Source organism: Varroa jacobsoni, unplaced genomic scaffold (assembly GCF_002532875.2).
Source record: "Varroa jacobsoni isolate VJ856 unplaced genomic scaffold, vjacob_1.0 scaffold_374, whole genome shotgun sequence".
In the NCBI taxonomy this organism is placed as follows: Eukaryota; Metazoa; Arthropoda; class Arachnida; order Mesostigmata; family Varroidae; genus Varroa; species Varroa jacobsoni.
Window position 1 is genome coordinate 51,911 of NW_019213276.1, and position 19,402 is coordinate 71,312.

General features: G+C 40.1%; 3 protein-coding genes across 5 annotated transcripts in view; 1 reads left to right on the top strand and 2 right to left on the bottom strand.

Moving 5' to 3' along the window:
* The window catches only part of LOC111259850 (transmembrane protein 256 homolog), a 55,879-nt gene extending 44,695 nt beyond the window's left edge, over positions 1 to 11,184 (top strand). Inside the window, exons 5-6 of the mRNA XM_022832141.2 lie at positions 4,489 to 4,598; positions 8,727 to 11,184. Of these exons, the coding sequence (XP_022687876.1) occupies positions 4,489 to 4,598; positions 8,727 to 8,870 (254 nt within the window). The 3' untranslated portion in view covers positions 8,871 to 11,184. The remainder of the gene's footprint in view (positions 1 to 4,488; positions 4,599 to 8,726) is intronic.
* Positions 11,185 to 15,098: 3,914 nt separating this feature from the next.
* On the bottom strand, positions 15,099 to 19,387 carry LOC111259853 (uncharacterized). Of its 2 annotated transcripts, XM_086968034.1 has the most exons (3): positions 19,254 to 19,372; positions 16,402 to 16,585; positions 15,099 to 16,146 (listed from the first exon to the last, which is right to left on the bottom strand). In XM_086968034.1, the coding sequence occupies exons 2-3, from the start codon at positions 16,534 to 16,536 to the stop codon at positions 15,499 to 15,501; spliced, it is 783 nt and encodes a 260-aa protein (XP_086824160.1). In that variant the 5' UTR covers positions 16,537 to 16,585; positions 19,254 to 19,372; the 3' UTR covers positions 15,099 to 15,498. The 2 variants fall into 2 exon arrangements, with proteins under 2 accessions (XP_086824160.1, XP_022687882.2); XM_022832147.2 differs by lacking the exon at positions 16,402 to 16,585 and having other exon boundaries at positions 19,254 to 19,387.
* On the bottom strand, positions 16,454 to 19,247 carry LOC111259852 (uncharacterized). Of its 2 annotated transcripts, none has more exons than XM_086968033.1 (2): positions 17,784 to 19,247; positions 16,454 to 16,588 (listed from the first exon to the last, which is right to left on the bottom strand). In XM_086968033.1, exon 1 carries the CDS (start codon positions 19,098 to 19,100, stop codon positions 17,859 to 17,861), a length of 1,242 nt encoding a protein of 413 aa, XP_086824159.1. In that variant the 5' UTR covers positions 19,101 to 19,247; the 3' UTR covers positions 16,454 to 16,588; positions 17,784 to 17,858. The 2 variants fall into 2 exon arrangements, with proteins under 2 accessions (XP_086824159.1, XP_022687879.1); XM_022832144.2 differs by lacking the exon at positions 16,454 to 16,588 and adding an exon at positions 16,597 to 16,834.
* Positions 19,388 to 19,402: the final 15 nt, after the last annotated feature.

Genomic DNA, 19,402 nt, shown 5'->3' on the forward strand with positions numbered 1-19,402 from the left:
AAAACTTCCCTAAGAAGATCAAGTAAGACGTTTCGAATAGCCCATGCAATATGGGGCGAGCCCATAGCATGATGAAGTATTATATTTGGTATGTTTATATGAACCGATCAGGTCGAACGGACCCAGGTTCCGATAAACACAGCTAATTTAAACGGGCCCGCTCTATTTAATTAATGTCGTGATAATACTATTCCGGTGTCCATCTTCAGTTACTGTTAACAATTAATAGTTTCTAACATTACTAATAAATTTCGAGCTGTAAGGGAAAGATTCGAGCATTAGGTGCGAGGCTCGAAGACAAGCTGCGAGAGTTTCTTATTTGCTACTTGTCAAACAGCAGGAAAATCTGGCTAGAAAAATATGTGGGAATGATACGTGCGCGAAGGTTATCCAGACAGCCTTTTTACCGCCTTTCAAATCCAAAGATATAATGTCAAATTCTAGTTCTTTTTTCATTGACTGTCGTGTAGTTGACGACATGTACATGGATGTGAGGTTACTTCGATAAGTTGTTTTATCATTATTTTGCGGTAATGACTGACCCTTGCCTAGCACGGCATCTTCACCCGTGATAGCGCCTGACGTTCATACTTGTTATATCAGAACCTTCGGCTCTTGCCAATTCTGTTAATGCTCGCCAGCGCATCGCAAATCCCCAAGTTTTTCACACGACCTTCGTACCAATAGGTTTCAACCTGTTTGTTAGTCTGTCACTGTGTGCGCTAGACGCGGCGTGAAATGATCGAACTGAAGATAGTGGCGCTTACATGATGACGGCTTCGCTATTGAGCGCTGCCGGACCATCCACTATGAAACTATCAAGCCATTTTCTAACAGTTCAAAGACTGCTAAGCAAAGATTTTGCCTGCCCTCTGAAGGTGCGGGAACTCTAGCTGAGCTATGTTAGATCGCGACCAGTACACTATGTTTATTGACGATCGATACGAACTTGAAAAATTTGTTCGTGTTATTTATATTGCTTTAGTATTCAACTTGATAGTTGTTTAATTACGTTTCGTTGGCTCCTTTCCAATGTATCTTTGTTTCAGACGTTTACATTTCCTCGCGCACATTTTATTTGTCGTCCTGCTTACTATGTCCGTGACCTAGACTGGGTGGCGGTAAGCCGAATCAACGGCAATATAGGGCTGATGTGATTTCATTGTAGCCACAGATTAAACTCTGTCCTAAAAAATTCATACTGAACGTTCGCCATAATCTGGTTACGTGTACTATAGCATGGGAATCTCAGGACGAGAGGCTCAACGAAGTATAATATCAATGTTCTTGAACCCAATATGTACTCTGCGTAGAACAGCATCTGCGTTTTCATTAGAACAACTTTGGCTATAACAGCTATTATATCGGGTATACTTGGCGATTAAACGTATCTGTCCCGTACACTACACTTTCTTTATTCTTGAGCTAAATTATTATTTATTGCCCATGCTTGCTTCTCTCGAATTCGAATGTTGCGTCTAATTTTCAGTATTTTCTCTTACGGCCTATGTGTACAAACGCTACAATCTCGATGAGCCTTTAATCATCTGTGGTCCTTGTTTTCAGGCGTATTGAGAATTGAAAACGTTCACGAATTGGCCTTAGTTTTCTGTACGAATTCAATTTACCTTTTCTGAACAGCGTGTTTCTGCTTTTAGGTAAATTCGCTATTCAGCTGTGAACATGTGCTCTATCGTCACTCGATCGTTTCGAAATGGGGACTCAGCGTCATTTGATGCGTGACCATTGAAATAGTAAAACACACATCTGGCACTGTTTCGACGGGATAGACTTCTTTCTGCATTCATATTGCTTCGAATAAAGCAATAGACCGGTGCCTCATTCAATTCGGGAGTCCTTTTATGCGGACCGTGTCACTCCGTTGCTGCACTTTGCCTTCTCTTTCTCTCTGAGCTTTGAATCTATATGACAACGATACGCCTCGTCTTTCGAACAAACCCGGGAGCTCACGGGAGCGGGCGTATTTTCTGCTCCGTCTACGTCGATTCAAATTCTTCGAGGAAACGATTTCGTGACGCTCATGCAAAACTGTTTTCATTGATGCTAATCGTCTCTCGCACTTGATCTGAAAAATCACAGTCGCTGCGCAGTGATGACCCTCCTTTCTATACGAGATCGCTGTTTACAGCAACCTTTGAATAGGGGTTTTCGAAAGCTTCTCAACAGTGGGCGCAACAGTGCCTTTGTAGGGTAAAAAAAAAAATGAAGTTTTTTGGGCCTTGCCTTATATGTATGTATATTGGTCCTAGCGGATACTTTAGGTACGTTTGTGTTTTGCGTAAAAGGTTGTCTGTGGTACGAGGTTAGTCAGCACATGATGTCCTATGATTTAGTGATCACAACCAACTAAAAGGTGTCTGAGGCCATTATGTACTATGCCCATGTTTCGCTTTAGTGCCGTACTCCAGCCAACTGGCGTCTCGCAGAGTTCGGACAAATGACCCTAGTATTGATATAATCGGACATTGCGCTCTATTTCTGACGTTTTCTTATAAAGCTTTCGAGTGAGTTGAACCTGTTTTCCGCGATGTTGCTACGTAAGACACTTCTTTTTTTCTGGAACAGATAGATACGTAATAGATACAGTTATACATTACGAGAATGTCTATGAGCAGCGAGTAAAAGGCCTGTTACGAGCCGGACGAGGCAACCAAAGAAATTCAAGGCAGGGCCCCAGCTCAGCTGTGTCGTAGGAGTTCGCCTAGGAAGATAAAATAGTACCCCTTGAGGCACGTCCATAGAACAAATGTGTTGTGTCCTTCATAGACGAATAGGACGAACTCGGTTAAGAGAAGACATTTGAGATTGCTTGAGTAAGGCTGGATGCGGGGGAGGCACCGTTAGAGATTAGAAGCGAAGATGGATGCAGAACAGAGCATATAAACGTAGAACTAAGAAGAACGATTCGAATCGAGATCGGATAGAGATTAGAGGGAGCGGAAGCTATTCTACGCTGCCATCGAAATCATTAAGAGGCTGTGAGAAACAACAAATTGGACGTCATTGAAAGGACGTCGTTAGGTGTTCGGGTTGGTGGCGGATCCTTGGCCTGGAGCGCCTCATTACTTTTAGCTCCGAGTCTCTCGGAAATTACTACTACTACTACTACTGTGGAAACGGTGAGATGCGCGATTGGCCTCGTAGCCATGCGACCTTCATAGCCAAAAGGCCTGATCGTATAGTTCATTAACAAATAGCCTTAGCTAATTTTGACATATAAAAAAAGAAAAAAAAAAAGAGGATAGGCATACATCACGTTGAAGAGATCGTTGTTTTATAAGAAACTGTTATCTCTGACAATTTCGATGTGCTTCTCTTGCTTAATTACCCTGTTTACTGTTTTATTATAAAAGATAGTACCACTACGCTTATGGTAATAAAACTAAGAATACCAAAGTCATTGCAGCATGCTATGCGCTATTTTGTTGACAAAGACCTTTGCGAAGCTTCGTCTTAGAATGGCCTGTTATGCAATTAAACTTCAAAGTAGACAAATTCTCTAGTCTTGAAATGAAAATGACATTTGTAACAATAACAGCAACAATTCATGTTTCTGGAGACAGCAAAGCAGGGGTTCAGGCGATGGTGTGACGTGTCTCATTTATACAAGCAGGGCCTCTAATCTACCTTCGCCCGGCCTGGTTCGTGACGAGTGTTTGAATATCGCCGAAATGAGAGGCCCCCACTGTATTCATTGTCATCAGCGGCATAGCGGCAAAATTAGGTAGCACCACAGTCGCGGCAGTAATCTGCTAACAACAGTGGAATAAAAGCTCTCGGATTCTGGTATCAGCAACGTCAATCGGGTTCGATTCTCTCTTCTAGTCTATATCCTTTATCCGCGCGTTAGGCATCGACGTCATGCTCTTTATAGTCTGAATCATAAGCAGCACTGAGTTACATTTTAGTTTGTGCGCAATTGCCATTAATCGTCGCACACATTGCGTGGTAAAAACTTCAGATGTCGGATTTGAGCAGCTGAGTACCATCGCATCTTGTGGACGTGCATTTCGATTGCTGACGATTTCTGGCTTGTGATACCACACATATTAGCGTGGTGATTTTGGAAACCAGGGAAAACTAATAGTGTGACACTAAAATACTGTTCAATAAACGTATAGCGTATTTATAGATATATGAAAAAGGGTAAGGCGCAATAGTAATTGTTTAGCAAATTGAATTTAACTAGATCATTAGTATTTATAGATACATACGTAAAAAATCAATAATCAACACATTTGATCAATTCATCTAATTATGACTTAGTAAATTAGTCCGAAATAGAACAGATCTATTTCGATATTCTTTTTCTGTTTCGATATTACCGTAGTATCAGCTCTGCTATTTCTTCGATGTCCTTAGCTGTGATTTGTACCTATTCTACATATGGATCGCGCTGCACTGCTGTGTCGCCTATGATGATGTCTAACATTTTTTCTGGTTTACTTTGCATATGTGATTTTGCAGTTCTCAAACCGTCGGGTGGAATGGCAACAATCTTTCACGCAGCCAACCTTTACCATTTCCTTCATACGCTTCTTCTGTTTATGGTCTCTTTTTCCAGGTATCCCCGCCTGGTAAGTCCTGCCTTTGTCGCGCCTTGTCGCGATATAGTATTTACTTTCGTCATTGACGGTTGGGGGCAGCGCAACAACAAATCAATATTTATTGTCAATTCAATGTATAATAAGATCACTACATTATCTTCGTCGTAGAGTATTATGCTCTTCGTTCTGTCTCTTCTATTTTCTTGGGGAGGGAGGGTGCTCGAGCACAAACTAGTGCATCTAGACTAGTAAATTGTTGTGCATTTCTGTTGTAATATGAAGCTTGCAAGGCATATTATGTACGCACACACACGATTTTGTTGATAGAACACGTAAAATACGTAGATCTATTCAATAATCCTGATCAGATCTTCTAAGAAGGTTAAAACGGAAGAGCACTGATTATGAGGTAACAGCGGTTATAGGGTAACTTGCGACACTTCCTATAACGTTTAGAAGTATAACCTTAAAAGCCTCTTTGATTGTGTGTCTGATGCCTATGCGGTGAAGGTAGCCTGTTGCACGAATCTTAGCGACTATTCGTGTTTATTTATTTTACCTTGATGACTGATTTTTGCCAGAGCGCAGCGAACATTATAGGTATCGTAAAAACGCATACTTCGCGTATATACGACGCATATCTAAAAAGCCTTCAATATAATCACCGTAATGTCGTGGGCCTCTTTGCAGTGATATCTTCCAAAGTAGAAGCCATTCCAATAACTACGTCGAAAAAGTGAAGTAGCTATGTAGCGATGTGACGCAATCCGAAGCTTTAAAGTACTTCACCCTGGCGTTTGCTGTTCCACTGATGGTCATACACTCCGTTACTCGCTGGTATACGGTAGAACTATCCATGTATGCGTTTAGTAGTTCAACCGGACAGAGAGATGCAAATTTATTCAAACTTCAGTTAAAAGCTGTGACTAATGGCTTGAGTTCAGCTGTATTCTTCATCGCCTGCTCGCTTCATGACAGAAGAAGCTCCACGACACCATCTAGGCGAACACCAAGCACACCCATTAAACGTTCACCATATAAACGCGAGAAAGTTATCTCTGCTTTTCGTTCCTGATAGCGAAGTTACTAGTATAATACTTGCAAGGCAGTAATCAGCCATGGACCTCCCATACCCCTTCACGTTGATGTGAAAACCGCTGAAATACCGCTTAACATCGCGGTGTTTCCGCGGCTTGCTGTTAGTCCCGCAATACCGGCTCTATTAAGAATTGTTTACGATTTCCATCAAAATCTCTTTCATCTTTGTCGATTTCGAATCGTTTTCGCCACTACTGCCCGCTTACGGATCCTCAATGACAGCAGCCCTCAGAACGACAAGTCACTGCAAAGGCGGATGCGCAGGTACACTTCCACCGTCAGCGACAAGCTTCTTGCGCCGTCGCTTCCTGTATGAAGAAGAAGATCGGCCCCTGGGGACGGCCAACGCTCGCAAGCCCCACCGCGTGCGAAGAGAAAATAAGCCAAATATAGAGGGAGATAGAAAGAAAAACAAGCAATAGATGAGTAATGGCCGACACTGTTTAATGTAGATGGTACTGTACTGGATAATCCGCAGATCGTTCGGGTGTTGATAGGAATTGGTAATGGCCGCTGGCGACCATGCTTGTTGAGATGATTGATGAAAAACGAGTTGTTCGAGGGTTCACATGTAGATGTATGTATATGCTTGTGTTGGAGAGACCTTGTTTGATGGAGAGTTCGGTGAGGACAACCGGAAATCGATGGAAATGATAACGACATTTGGAATAGTGGCGGTTGAATTGGTCAATAACGATATGATGGTTGGGAGACCGCGTACTTAAATTAATACTACATAATACCATATAAAGGTGTGAAGTGTATATATATAAACAGACAGAAGTCTAGTAACGATTTATTACTTGGCATGAGTCGACTGTCCGGGAGTAACAGCGGTCATGCCAGAGCTCATATTGTTGACGGTATTGGAAATTACAGAATAACGTGCTAATAATGTGGCAATATCCATTGATTTGTAATACTTGAACTACCTTGGTGCACTAGCTTATAACTTATTATTACAGTTATTGTTCCGTCCCCTAGAGAACTTCCCGCTCGATGCAAGTTAACTAGCACCGAAAGTTGCTGGTTTCAGTCATAGCTACAAATTTACCTTGCAATTTCAATCCGATAGGTTTGCTCGAAGTACACTTCCTCTTTTTTATTAAACATTTTCCTCAAATTGATTCGCTCAAATTCTCAAACTCAAAGATGTTGTTCGTATCGCGTGTGTATTGCAGTTAGACGTTTTTTTTTTTACCAGTATCTTAATAGTTGCGTGATTGAACAGAATTAGAACGGTGGGCGCAATATTATTATAACTTTAACCGGACATTCGCGTTTATAATTTTTGACTATTTGTTTGCGTTATTAGCACGCCACAAAATTTGCTTTGCGATTGGTATCTTCGATATCGCCCAAAAAAGTTTTTCATCTATTTTGAGAGGTCAACACTCAAAGTCATGCTCTGCGTTAATACGAAGCATTTTTACGTTACTTACAACGTAAAACATTTGGGTTATAGTACCTAATTTGAGGCAGATAGTTAGGCTTAACTATCTCCCCCAAATCGTTTCTGATAGACAAAACACTCTTTCCAGACTGCAGAAAATTATCAGGTGAGCCGCCTTTTTTTTGTTAACAACCTCAGCCCTTCAAACGTCGGTGAGATTGGCGCACATTTCCGCTCACCGAAAAAAGGGAAACAACAACATGACGACAAAATTTTGTAGCGGTCGTTCCTCTCGAATGTGCGTTACAGAGGTCACTTCGCGTGGTTGCCAAAGTATCAACATATTGGTGAGCATGGAAAGGGAAGGCGGTATCCATGTTTACATATCGATTGTTTTCTCTTCACCGACTCAATTGGCAGTGTGCTGTTATCGAATGTTTAAACATAACCCGCCGACACGAAATCCTGCAATTTGTACGTGTTAGGGTAGCTCATTAGACCGTGCTAGTTAATGATCGATGGAGTTATTAACCGTGATCGTCGACGACGTCAAAATTAAAGGAAAGCTTGGTAAATAAATGTGAGTTTCTTCTGATATCGCATCTAGCACGGGCGATCGATCGAAGTAACGAAATTGATCGAAAAATAGGCCAATGACAGTAGGGCCAAAAACGTTGCTGGGATGTTCTGTGTTGGATACGGTATTCATGGGATGAAGAAAAACTGGATAGCACGTTGATAATTGGACCATTAGATAGTTTTCGGGTCGACGTTGTGCACGGCTAGTGGGAAGATACTAGCACTTATAAGGGTGTAGCTACGTCGGTTTGCCGTAAACGAAAAGAAGAGCGGTCTGTGGCTGATAGAAAACCTAGATATTTTCATTGATTCAGTTTCTAATCGAAATGAGAAAATATCGTACGAAGCGCAACAACTGCTTGACATTTAGTTACGTATATTCGTATCGTGTAAAAGCTGAAAGCTCGCAACCCTGAAGGTAATAAGCTTTCAATAAATTTTTTGTACAGTCTCAATTATATTGCCGAATAAAGAAGTGAACTGGCTATGCAGCAAATGAAAACAAGCATAATTTCCGGCGTTTACTAAATTTTGTATTATTACTCACCTCTAATACACGCTGCTACGACGCGCATACGATGACACACGTATTTCAAGAAAACAATGAGCTGCTCTCAGTCGCACCCATATACCTATGATCATGGCTGTACTTTTTGTCGCTAAATAAAGCGTCACTCGATCGAATATCCTCCTATTGGCTTTGTACGTTCTATTATACGGCAGGTTCACAGGTTATGTATCGTCGAATGTATCGTAGACGATATAAATGGCACAAATTGTTTCGAAAAAACCAAATATCGGCTAAATACGGTACACTGTGCTCTTCGCCTGAACCGGTTATAGAAAGTTTATTTGCAATTTAGCGCAGTATAAACTTAAGGACGAGGTAGTTTTACCAGGACAGCTGAGTAAGCGTTAAACGACAGTTACGTGTGGAAGAGTTGCATAATTACTAACGCGTTGTCTGAATCCTTCTTTTGCATAGTATAATCACGCAGTGCTAAACCATCATTCATAAACATATGATTGTCATAATTTAAGGGGAGCTAAGCATCTTCAGACGATGTATATTTTTCTGTCTTTTCCAGACTGGAACTCTACTTACTCTTGGCATCGTCGTCTTTTCTGGAACCTGTTATATGCACGTGTTCACTGAAAGCGCTCAATGGATGCAGGCTACGCCGTACGGAGGAATGCTTCTGATAGCTGCCTGGACCTCGTTTCTACTTTGAGAGTCACTTGTACCCTTACGCACGATGGATTTATACACGTGATGATAGCAATCATAATGACAAATATAGATAAAACTCGGAAATCCCTGCCCGATAACTGAAGGAAAGGGTTAGGAAGCTGAGCTCTGACGTGTTCCGAAGGTAACCAGGTTATTGCGTAACGAGGTTTTTGCTAAACAGTTGAGTATAGGGTCGAGATTGTGTTCATAATTGTGTAAAAGACGTTAACAATTGTGTCCCTAAACAGAAAACAGAGGGCTTCGTACTCTGAAACCTCGATTAACAATTGAAACCTCAGCCCGTACATAAGAGTACTTTAAAATTGAAACGACCCACCACGTCAGCCTGTGGCATCAATATTTTTGGTTAGTCAATGACAAGAAATTCACGAAGTAGCAAAGAGTTGCTATCATAGATTCTTGCACATTCGCCGTATCTTTTACAGAAATAGAAATGAACAAGTGCAACAAGAAAAACCAATGGTCCACAGTTGAGATAAGGCTTATTTTATTACAGATGAAAAATCTATATTATAATGAAATTTGTTCAGGACAGCTAGTCAAGTACGTTATATCCTACCTACAAGTTCCATAAAGTTCGTCTTGACTCACGATATGGGCAGGATGGATAGAACCACTTTGATACTTTAACAAGATTAACAATTACCTAATTGTCCAAAGAGAACTTTCGCAAAGCAGTTCCACTCAACCGTGGTACCATACCCCGTTTGTCTACTATACTAAGTTGAAATCCAAGAGCCATCGGTTTACCGCTGCCCTGGAGGTTGTCGGGAAATTTGTGTTCGCAGTAACTCATGTATAAAAGTGAAAAAAAAAAAATCAAGAATCACCTCTCAGCCACAAAGTAAGCAATGATATGTACTGATACGTTCGTGTTCTAGCCATTATAAAGCTAACGGACAAGGAATTAGTTCGAAATAACGATGGATAGAGATGATGTAACTGGGCGAATTCTAATTTCTCTGAAAGATTGATCCTATTCGTAAATGTGTGGGTGTGAGTGTGTCTGTGTGTGTGTGTGTGTGTGTGTGCATGGGAGTAAAAATGTCTGCACGTGTAAATGAATGAATGTCTAAGATGGTGGCAAGAGTGAATTTTCAGACGGTAACTGGCTTATCGTCAGCTCAAATAGGTATCGACATTAACGAAACGGCAACGAAGTACGCAACGGAACACGTTGCAACATGCCTCTCTCTAAAGACACGACAATTTAAACGGGTTTTCTATTGAGAATAGAAGAAATTTACACACTAGCTGTGACCATACGCGCGATAAGAAATCACCGTTACTTATACAAACCGAACAACTAATTTCTTTGCTAATCGATGACTGGACAAATGTTGCTATACGTACCGTATAGTGTACAATTAATGGAAATATGATTGTTAACATCTGTTTGATGTAAGCTTCTAAATATTTCAGCAGTTCGAACCTCGATACGTTGGGGATTAGAGCTCACAAACAATCACTATGTGAAAATTCAACAGGACAACAGCAACTGTAATACTTGAAATAGGGATGAACAAACGAACGGTGTTAGGATCCTAAGATTAACTAAAGAAAATCGGACAAAGAATGGTATATGAATCATCGTGTGAATAAGAATCTGAAAAAAAAAAAAACGAAAATATTTAGTTTTCTAAAGCACATGGTCATGATTTCAAAGCTAAGCACTTGTCATGCAAGCAACCCCACGTAACGCAAGGAACCTTACAATTTAACTGGTCATCAATTGCCGTGAGCACACGGCATAACTAGAAACGCTTGGGTCCAAAATCGCCCTTCGAGCTCGCGAGTAAAAGCAAAACCCCGCAGACTCCAGAACCATCGAGGGCATTATTAGATTGATAACGCTCCCTCCATAATGTGATACCGTGTCGAATGAACATGTGCGCGCAGTTAGTGTGTTGTCCTAAAAAGCTCTTCGATGAACCAGCGTGATATCGTAAATATATCGGTGAATTATTTTGCATCTGCGTATGGATAGATAAGAAAAAAAAAAGTAAAATAAAATGAATATAGTAAAGTAACACGTACCTCATTTTTAGATTAGAATTGTATACATCAAAATAAAAAAAAGAGTTCTGAAATATTTTAACAGTGGAAAAAAACGACTGAATTATACCACAAAAATAATGAATAATCGATTATCGATCGTCCAGTGATGGGGGAAACGGGGGGGACCATATTTATGGCAAATACATACGACTACACCAAATCAAATTAATAATAATGCAACGAATAATAATAATAATAACTTAGTAATAAATCATTTTTAAAGTTGTATAACACAATTTTGCCTATTTATTCGTTAGGTATACAAGCATCTTGCGCAGAACTGCGATATCTCGGCATCCACGTCTCTTCGCCGTAAATTTTATAATATTATCAATGGAAAAGTATCAAAGCAGACATATAAAGGATAATATGGCATATATGTATATACATATATATATATATTGGCGTGAATATCGTGAGTATCCATAGATACAGGTGTACTTTTAAAAAATAATTCCAATAAAAGGCGCATCGTTCAGACATTGCGCAGATGTTATATCGTTGACAAAATTTGTTCCGAATTTCATAGCTGCACGTCACAACTGAATGTAAAATGACCTTTTTTACGGAATGACCTACCTACATTTATATATACGCATTGCACAGATACAAAATGAAAGCTATCAGACTGTCGAGAGACTTTTGCTGTGTCCTATATCTACGAGTTAAGATCGAGCGACTAACGGTTTTCTCGCAAGCGTTTTCGCTTGCATAGAAACACGGTTAGCGCCTCTTAAACCGCATATCCTTCAAATACGTTTACGAATGAGCGATCAAAATGTAGGCCAATTTTAACTTAGCACTTTCAGTCATATAAAAAGATAAAAACTTGAAATGAAAAATTATGCAGAAAAATATTGGAAAACACATTAAGAAGTTTGAAGGATATGTATACGTGTCAGTGGGGTAAAAATGCGTTTCCAACTACTTTCGCGTGCTTTATTGAGAGAATTTGTATTAAATATAAATTTAAAAATGATAGCAGTTGATATTACCAATATTTCTGTGGAACAATATTTTAAAAAATATTTTTTAAGAGATTCTTTTGAGAGAAATACAAAAATACGTTTTTATGAAAATTATTATTTTAATAACAACTCTTTACATGAGCCGATAGACGAGCTAAGTGCAAATGCACTATATCATTCTAAAGTTTCAATGGATCTTTCGACTAGAAACGTAAGCTCCTTTCTCGCTTAGGTGACATTGAGATTAATATTTTTTGTCCGACTTACCGATTCACACTTATTAAAGAATCACTTGAATGGTCATTTTAAACCCATTTTCACCCCGTCATTGCATAGCCAGACCGATGCACTCAATAGAATTTTCGCAATTTCTCTCGAAAATATCGATTTCGTTAAATCTATCGAGTTCGTTGAAGTCCGCTGATCAATGTCACGAAAGCCTTTTTTCATATAGAACATGTTAAGTTTTAATTTCTCAAACAGCCTTCCGACCCAAGAACTGAGATTCCGCATTTCAATTGGGCTCATCGATAGCCTTCGAGTGGTATCACGAAATACCCTTCTAGGACAAAATATGTAGAGTGGCCGATTCTGTTACTGAAAACATCTATTAAAATTGGCCCAAGGCATTCAATCCAGAGGTTGACCGGCGGCCAGCTTTATTCGAAATCAAATCAATGAAATTAAAAAGCCGCCTAATTACTAAAGACCGGCATGTCACGAAGAGATTAGCTGAGAAGTTAGCTGAACTCCCTGATAAATAATAGAGTAGGCCAATAAAATAGGCACAGAAAATGTAACGGGTTAAGTGAAGCAAAGTAATTCCAGTGGGATTGCTGTATATCCGTTATAATCTATGTTAGATTGGGTATAGCTTCAACACATCAAATACAACAACTGTAAAACAAATGTGCAGGGCGAAGATTGCGTGTACGTCTATTATTACCTGAAAGTGTCAATCCAAAGAGATTTTTGTGCTTTTTTCGTCTCGACGTAAACATACCTGTTGAGTTTCCCCAAGCGGACGCAGTGGCAACTAAGACACAATGTAGCTATAATTAGCGGGAAGTTTGACGTCGAGTTCACTAATATCTTCGTTATGCTTACTCGATAAAGCTAATAAGTCCCTCATTACCCTGCTTAGATTTATCGGTGTTCAATTTTGGACGTATCGAGTCGACGACAGCTATAATCACCATTAAGGTCTTTATCGCTATTACAATTAAGATGTAATAGGCTTTATGCCATAAGTTTACAGATATCTTTCGAGTGATAATAGAACAACTCTCCGGTCAATGCCTCGGATGAACAGCAGTTTTTACGCACACCTGTGAATTGCATTATGGCATCACTTGCAAACGTGACACTAATACACGTCAGCCATATTTTTATATCGCATTGGCCACATTAAACATTTATCTCTCTTCCTCGTTTCGTAGTTGTGGAAGTATACTATACTGTAAAAGTGCAATGGCCACGGAAAGATGAACGAAGTAGCTAAGGAAAACCGGATTTATTGTAATCGAAGATTGCTGCCATAGGAGCGTCTCAAAGAGGCGATTGTTGTCGTGGAACAGAGCGACACCTGGATACAATGAGCTGTGCTTCAGTTTTATCTAGAGAATTAGCGTTATCTATACCCATAGTTGGAATTGCTCGAAAGCGATCTGGAGAGTGACAGATTTCGTCGCAGGCGAAGCCATCAGCGGAAGAGGTCTTAATAAATGAAACGTTAAGCTGAGAAAAGGGGACCGTTAACATCTCGAAACATTATAAATTATAGACTAGTGTATTTAGGAATGAATCATGAATGGTCAGCAGAGCAACTTAAAACCGAGATTCACATGATCGGCATAGTTTATTTAGTTGAGAACGTGCGTTGCCTGTAGCTCCCGCTGCGGTTATCAATATCGAGCCGAAATATGGACAGATACCAAAATGGTATCATTACATCGTAAATACCCGGCTCCGCTGAACAGCATCTGTGGTTTTTCTTTTTAGCATATTAAACTTGAACATCACCGGTTCGTCAATCGTTGTAATCAGAAATATTATCCGATGATTTAATCGCAAAAATTACGCCTATATATTCGTCTGTGTCTAACTCGTTTTGGAAAATTCTATTCGCTTCCGGTCGATCGTTGTATCCACTCAGCGCGAGTAGTCGTATTACAATCATTTCTTTTAAAACCCTGTCTTTTTCAACCCGTCACCTAATCTAATTTTGCAGAAGCTGTTTTCTTGGCTTCCCTAGAGAAAGGTCAATCGCAAAAAGTTGTCCTGCCGTCCAGAATCTTTACTCAGATTGTTACCATTCTTCAGGATGTAGTTGCTCAAAAAGCAAACACCAGAGACTTGGAAGGGAAACTTAAAAAATTCATATAGTTAACTTTGCATAAAATGATCGTTCATTATTCTTATCGATCGAGGAACAAAAATAATCGTAAGCCAGTTTCTAAAGAGAGCTATTAATGCTCTCTTTTCACATTCGAGCTTACCACAACATCGAGTCGCTAAATATTTACAACTTACAATATATCTATAATTATCACCAATAAATTCCCGTGATATAATTTACCATGCGCATGTGCACCACATCATATGAGTAAACGTGCCTTATTTCGAAAAGTATCACAGCCGAAATTTATTATTTTTAGTTAATTTTAGTTGAACTTGTTTGATTTACATGCGCATTCTGTATGCAAGGAGCACAACACATTGCCTAGCATTGGGGCCACGGCAAGGTATATGTGTGGATTCCGCGTTTCCCGAATATGAATTGGTATGTTATATCGGGATAATCGCAAACATCACTAAGCATCTTCGCAGCTGATTCTTCGTAGCTAAGATTCAGAATAAGGTTTCCAGCTTACTATAATAGCGTTTGTCATCAGCGATCGACAGAAAATAATTATCATAATATAGTCTTTTAGAGAAATAGTAACTTCCAACATAGGTAGTTTTTCTACAGTAGTCCTAAAGTGCTTTACGACAATTTGGTGATATGAAAGACGTCACTTAACTCGCAACTACTAAAAACTTCTTCCTTAAGCAAAAATGTAATTCTGTGGAAAATGTGCGCAATTAACTCTGCTGGCGTTTCGGTTCTTGGCAGTTATCGTAATGCCCAAACATAGCGCATATATATATATATATATATATGTATAAACTCTCACAGCAACTACCATTCGAACAATAAATAACAATTTATTATTCTTTATCATATCCTTAAACATTTCTGCTGATTAATGAGAAATCTTACAGCAAAATATTCATAATAGACATTTGACACGCTCATTCGTCAGACATGGTCTATATGGAAGCCCTTATATGGGTCTTGGTCTTCAGAGTGATTTTCCTATTTAGTTCAGTATACCCGCTTAAGGTTTTATACCCTACAATCATCTGTTCTTTTTTTTGTGCACGCCACTCATGTACATTCGTATAATGCTGAATAATGAGCGGCAATTCAATTGATCTTAACGCACACTGCCACGTAGAATTATATAATTTTCTGCTCGATCTTTTTTCTGAAACTGATGTTCTTCTATTCTTCCATTATTCCTCACTGGTAGGCTTCCTTCAAGGCGTGTTAAGGTCCTCGGGGGGGATTTCAAAATTGAAGGCAAACGGTTTTTCGGCGTGCAGCTCATCGGACGTGTTCGGGAAACAAGTTTCGCGTTGAGGTTCTAGCCCTGTGTTAAGCTTCGATAGCGCCAATAGCAAAGGATTTGAGGACAACTTTGAGTGTGATTTAGGCGTTGACCCTAAATTAGGTTTTAATGGTGATTTTGCAGAAGCCTTAGACAATGTCTCCGAAAAAGGCTTAGATGGGGATTCTAGCGAGGGTTTTAACGGATGACCTGTGGAGGATTTCGGCGGTGATTCCGTTGATGACGCGTCGGAACGCACGGGTGACGATGTGGAATACTGCTTTATGGGTGAAGGAGTTGAAGACTTCGATGAAGTCGCTGGTGATGTTACGACAGAAGAATTCCGAGCTGATGGTATCTCCGACGGGGGTGTCGTAGACGACTTGTGGATGTGAAGGGCTCGCGCACTAAGCGATGGCTGAGCAGTCGCATCGAACTGGGCAATCATGTGTGTCCCATCGAGAATTTTTTTGGTAAGCCCATCTTCCTCAGCAGCCATCTTTTTACGGTAGTCACCTAGTGCGTTTCGCATTACTATCTTCTTTTTGACTGCAGGCGCTTTTTTGCTCTCCAAGACCTAGAACAGAATATAAACATGACACAAATGCCAAGTACAGTTCTATTTATTCTACATTCGTTCATACATGCCGTTATTGTTTGCTTCTTTTGTCTGCGTTGCGATGTGCTTATTTCAGCGTTAGACAATGTAGTGATCAGATTTAAAAAGTATCATTACATTTCTGTATACATAGTACTTCCAGCCGATACGATTATTAATTTCACATAACAACTACATGTAAAAATCTTTTTTAATGTAGGGACGAATACTAACCGAAAGTGCGTTGATCACACTCTTTACTTCATTTTTCGAAATGTTAACTTTTCGAAGTTTTTTCCGAAGGGCTGTGATGCACCAATCTAGTTCTTTTTTTAATTGAATATCGTTATTGAATGCGGCCTCCGCCATCTCGGGTCTAATCGGGTCTTTGTGCTTGCTCAATCCGACAAGTCAGAGTCTACTAAAACGGGACATAACAATTTTGTTAAACGGTTTACAACTTCGGTCAACTCGGATAAGATCATCCAGTTATTAAGCATAAGAACAGTCGAAGCAGTATTCAAATAAGTACTGACTCAAGCCGGCCAAGGGAAAGGAGCTGTGACTTCGGCTGATGCTACGGTTAACTACCACCCACAGCTCAATGGTAAATTTCTAGAAGTGAAGAGCCCAGTCATCTGGGAACGAGGTTTACACATTGATCTCTCTAAAAAACGCACAAAGATAAAGCTATTTAACTAAACTCTCAAGTGAGATCTTGCTTTAGCATTTGAAATGAATACCACTCCTTCTTGGATACCTAAAAAATCCATGATAGCAGTAATTTGACGACTCCCTACATGACATATATATATATATATATATATATATATATATATATATCAAATCACACATATAACATTAACAAATTAAATAATAATCATTTCAAAAACAATCATTCAACTTAATTAGATTAGCTTTGTTAACAACTACCTGAATCATTTTACTGGAGTGAATACTTGTATAGTGTTAATTAACGAAACACGATACGACGACAAACAAAATTTTAGCTTAGAAAGTTTCTTGAAAATTTACCACTGAACATTTAAACGTTCTGTGACTGTTGGGCCTAGCTTAGTCAACACTAAATATAAATCTAACAAAACTTAACAGAAATTATTGCTAGAAATATCTCTAGAGCATGGGAATTACCATTATTTGGGATGCCTATTTCTTAATTTATAATTATTTTAGTCAGAATTTTTCTTAATGTCAATTAAACAGCAAACAATTAGCACACTGCGTAGACTGTTGGTCGCGCAAACCGTTATGCTGGTTTATTATAATGCATATGGTTAATGCCGCCGTTAGATACAAGGTTCAGGATTTCCCTGGTCACCCTAAACATAGTTTTATATAAGCATGAAACTACCGTTCATAAGATCCAGTTTAATTCAATTACAAGTAATCATGATAATGATTACTAAATTATTATTGCCATACGGCAAACGGCAGCCAAGTAATTTTGCTTTACCTTAAATAAAGTAAAAAAAAAAAAAGAATTCTCCCAATGCTAAATGATACATCGCACCATCCAACAAATTTATTATGTTGTTATTATGTTACACAAACTATGCGTTATATATTCATTACTACATTTGTATATTATCACTTACATTGATTCCCACAGATATGCCTATGCAAGCAACAGAAATCGTCAGCGATGAACGATGTTCGCACTTCCCCCAAACTCAGGTCGGCTCGCCTACATGATCAACATGAGGATCCATGATGACGTTCGATAGTAAAACTGATTCTTCACCTCCAGGCACCACGTAATAATAAGTCGGTGTCTGTCCGACAACCTCATGTATTCCTACTGTTCCCACGGTCTCTGTTTCAGCAGCTTCGCCCGTTTGAAGCTCATCAATAACCGGATTCTCAGAAACTTCGAGGACCACCTGCTCCTCGCCGACTCCACCTGTGCTTATGGTTGTGAGCACCTGATGGGGTTGCTCCTGCTGCTGCGTTTGATGTTGTTGTTCTTCGGGTAATCGAATGCTTTCAGAGGGAAGCGCGGGAGAGCAGGCAACCTCGGGATACCGATTTCGCAAGGTAGCTTTACAAGGTAGAGTTAATAGACCCGTTCCACCAACGACCTTCAGGTGGCGATACGCTTTTGGGGAGATTTCCATAAGTACTTTGGAGTGACGGGTCATAAATGACGAATGGGTGACGATTCTTGATTTGTATGCAAGAATTTGCTCGAGCAGAAACCTTGCTTTGGTTGAGGTGGCCGCATCGTCCACGATTGTGGCCAGCTTATCAATGAGGTCTTCTCGCGCGGCTCGGGTGGCTAGAACTGGTGAAACATTATGGCAGTGCTCGAGCAATCGGCGCGTTAACGCACTCATGGCCCGGCTAGGAAAATCAACTTGAGTGGATACCGAATCTTTCTGCCGGAGGTCCTTGCCGGGGCTGATGTCAATATCCCAGACGTCCAGTTCAGCATCGTCGTAAGCTGACTCTTTTTTCGCAGCTGTATGTTGCGGTGTACCACCACCATCATCACGAACGGATTGTTGTTCCATGGATGTCCGCAGTGTACTCCTATCAGTGTACCAAGTCATGCTTCCAAGACTATTGAGAGCTGAAGTATGATCTATAGGCAAATTACTAGAGCTCTGGCTAAGCACTGAGATTGGTTCTGTTGTCCCTGATGTTTCGAATTTCGATAGAGAATGATTCTCCGAAATTGCCGCTGAAGTAGCACACGTACCGATGGCATCGGACGTTTTTGTAGATACATTGTTGACATCACTCGCACCGTATTGAAGCGAATCTTGCAATTTCACCTCAATGACAATCGGTTTTTTGCTATGCGAAAAGGCACGTGCTTGACCGTTTCCGCCACCGGTTACTTGCGCCGAAAGCGTCTGAGTGCGCCGCTTAAGAATAGCTGGTGCCCGGCGAAACGGTCCTGGTTTTGACATTGTCAAGCCGTTGAATGTGTTGGCCCAGTACCGCTTTCGGATCCCTTGCCAAATGAATTCTCTGGCTAGCGCGTATATCTATCTATATCTACATCAATGAAATAGAAATGAAAAAAAAACTGCTCAACCTGACGAATCAGAGGCATAACTTACATTGCGTGTTGTCGATGTGAAGAGCAGCGCTTGATGGTATAAACAGTCACTTTTAATGATCATTCGATGGCCAGCGATGCGGCTGCATCCATAACAAGTAGGCGTACCACAAACAAAGCAAAGTATCATGCCAATTAGAGATCCAGCTT

Bases quoted from the DNA above. Each gene is read 5' to 3' on its own strand.
- LOC111259853 (XM_086968034.1), bottom strand. From the start codon at position 16,536: ATGGCGGAGGCCGCATTCAATAACGATATTCAATTAAAAAAAGAACTA. The intron at 16,147-16,401 runs GTTAGTATTCGT...ATTCTGTTCTAG, and splicing joins GTGTGATCAACGCACTTTCG to GTCTTGGAGAGCAAAAAAGC.
- LOC111259852 (XM_086968033.1), bottom strand. From the start codon at position 19,100: ATGTCAAAACCAGGACCGTTTCGCCGGGCACCAGCTATTCTTAAGCGG.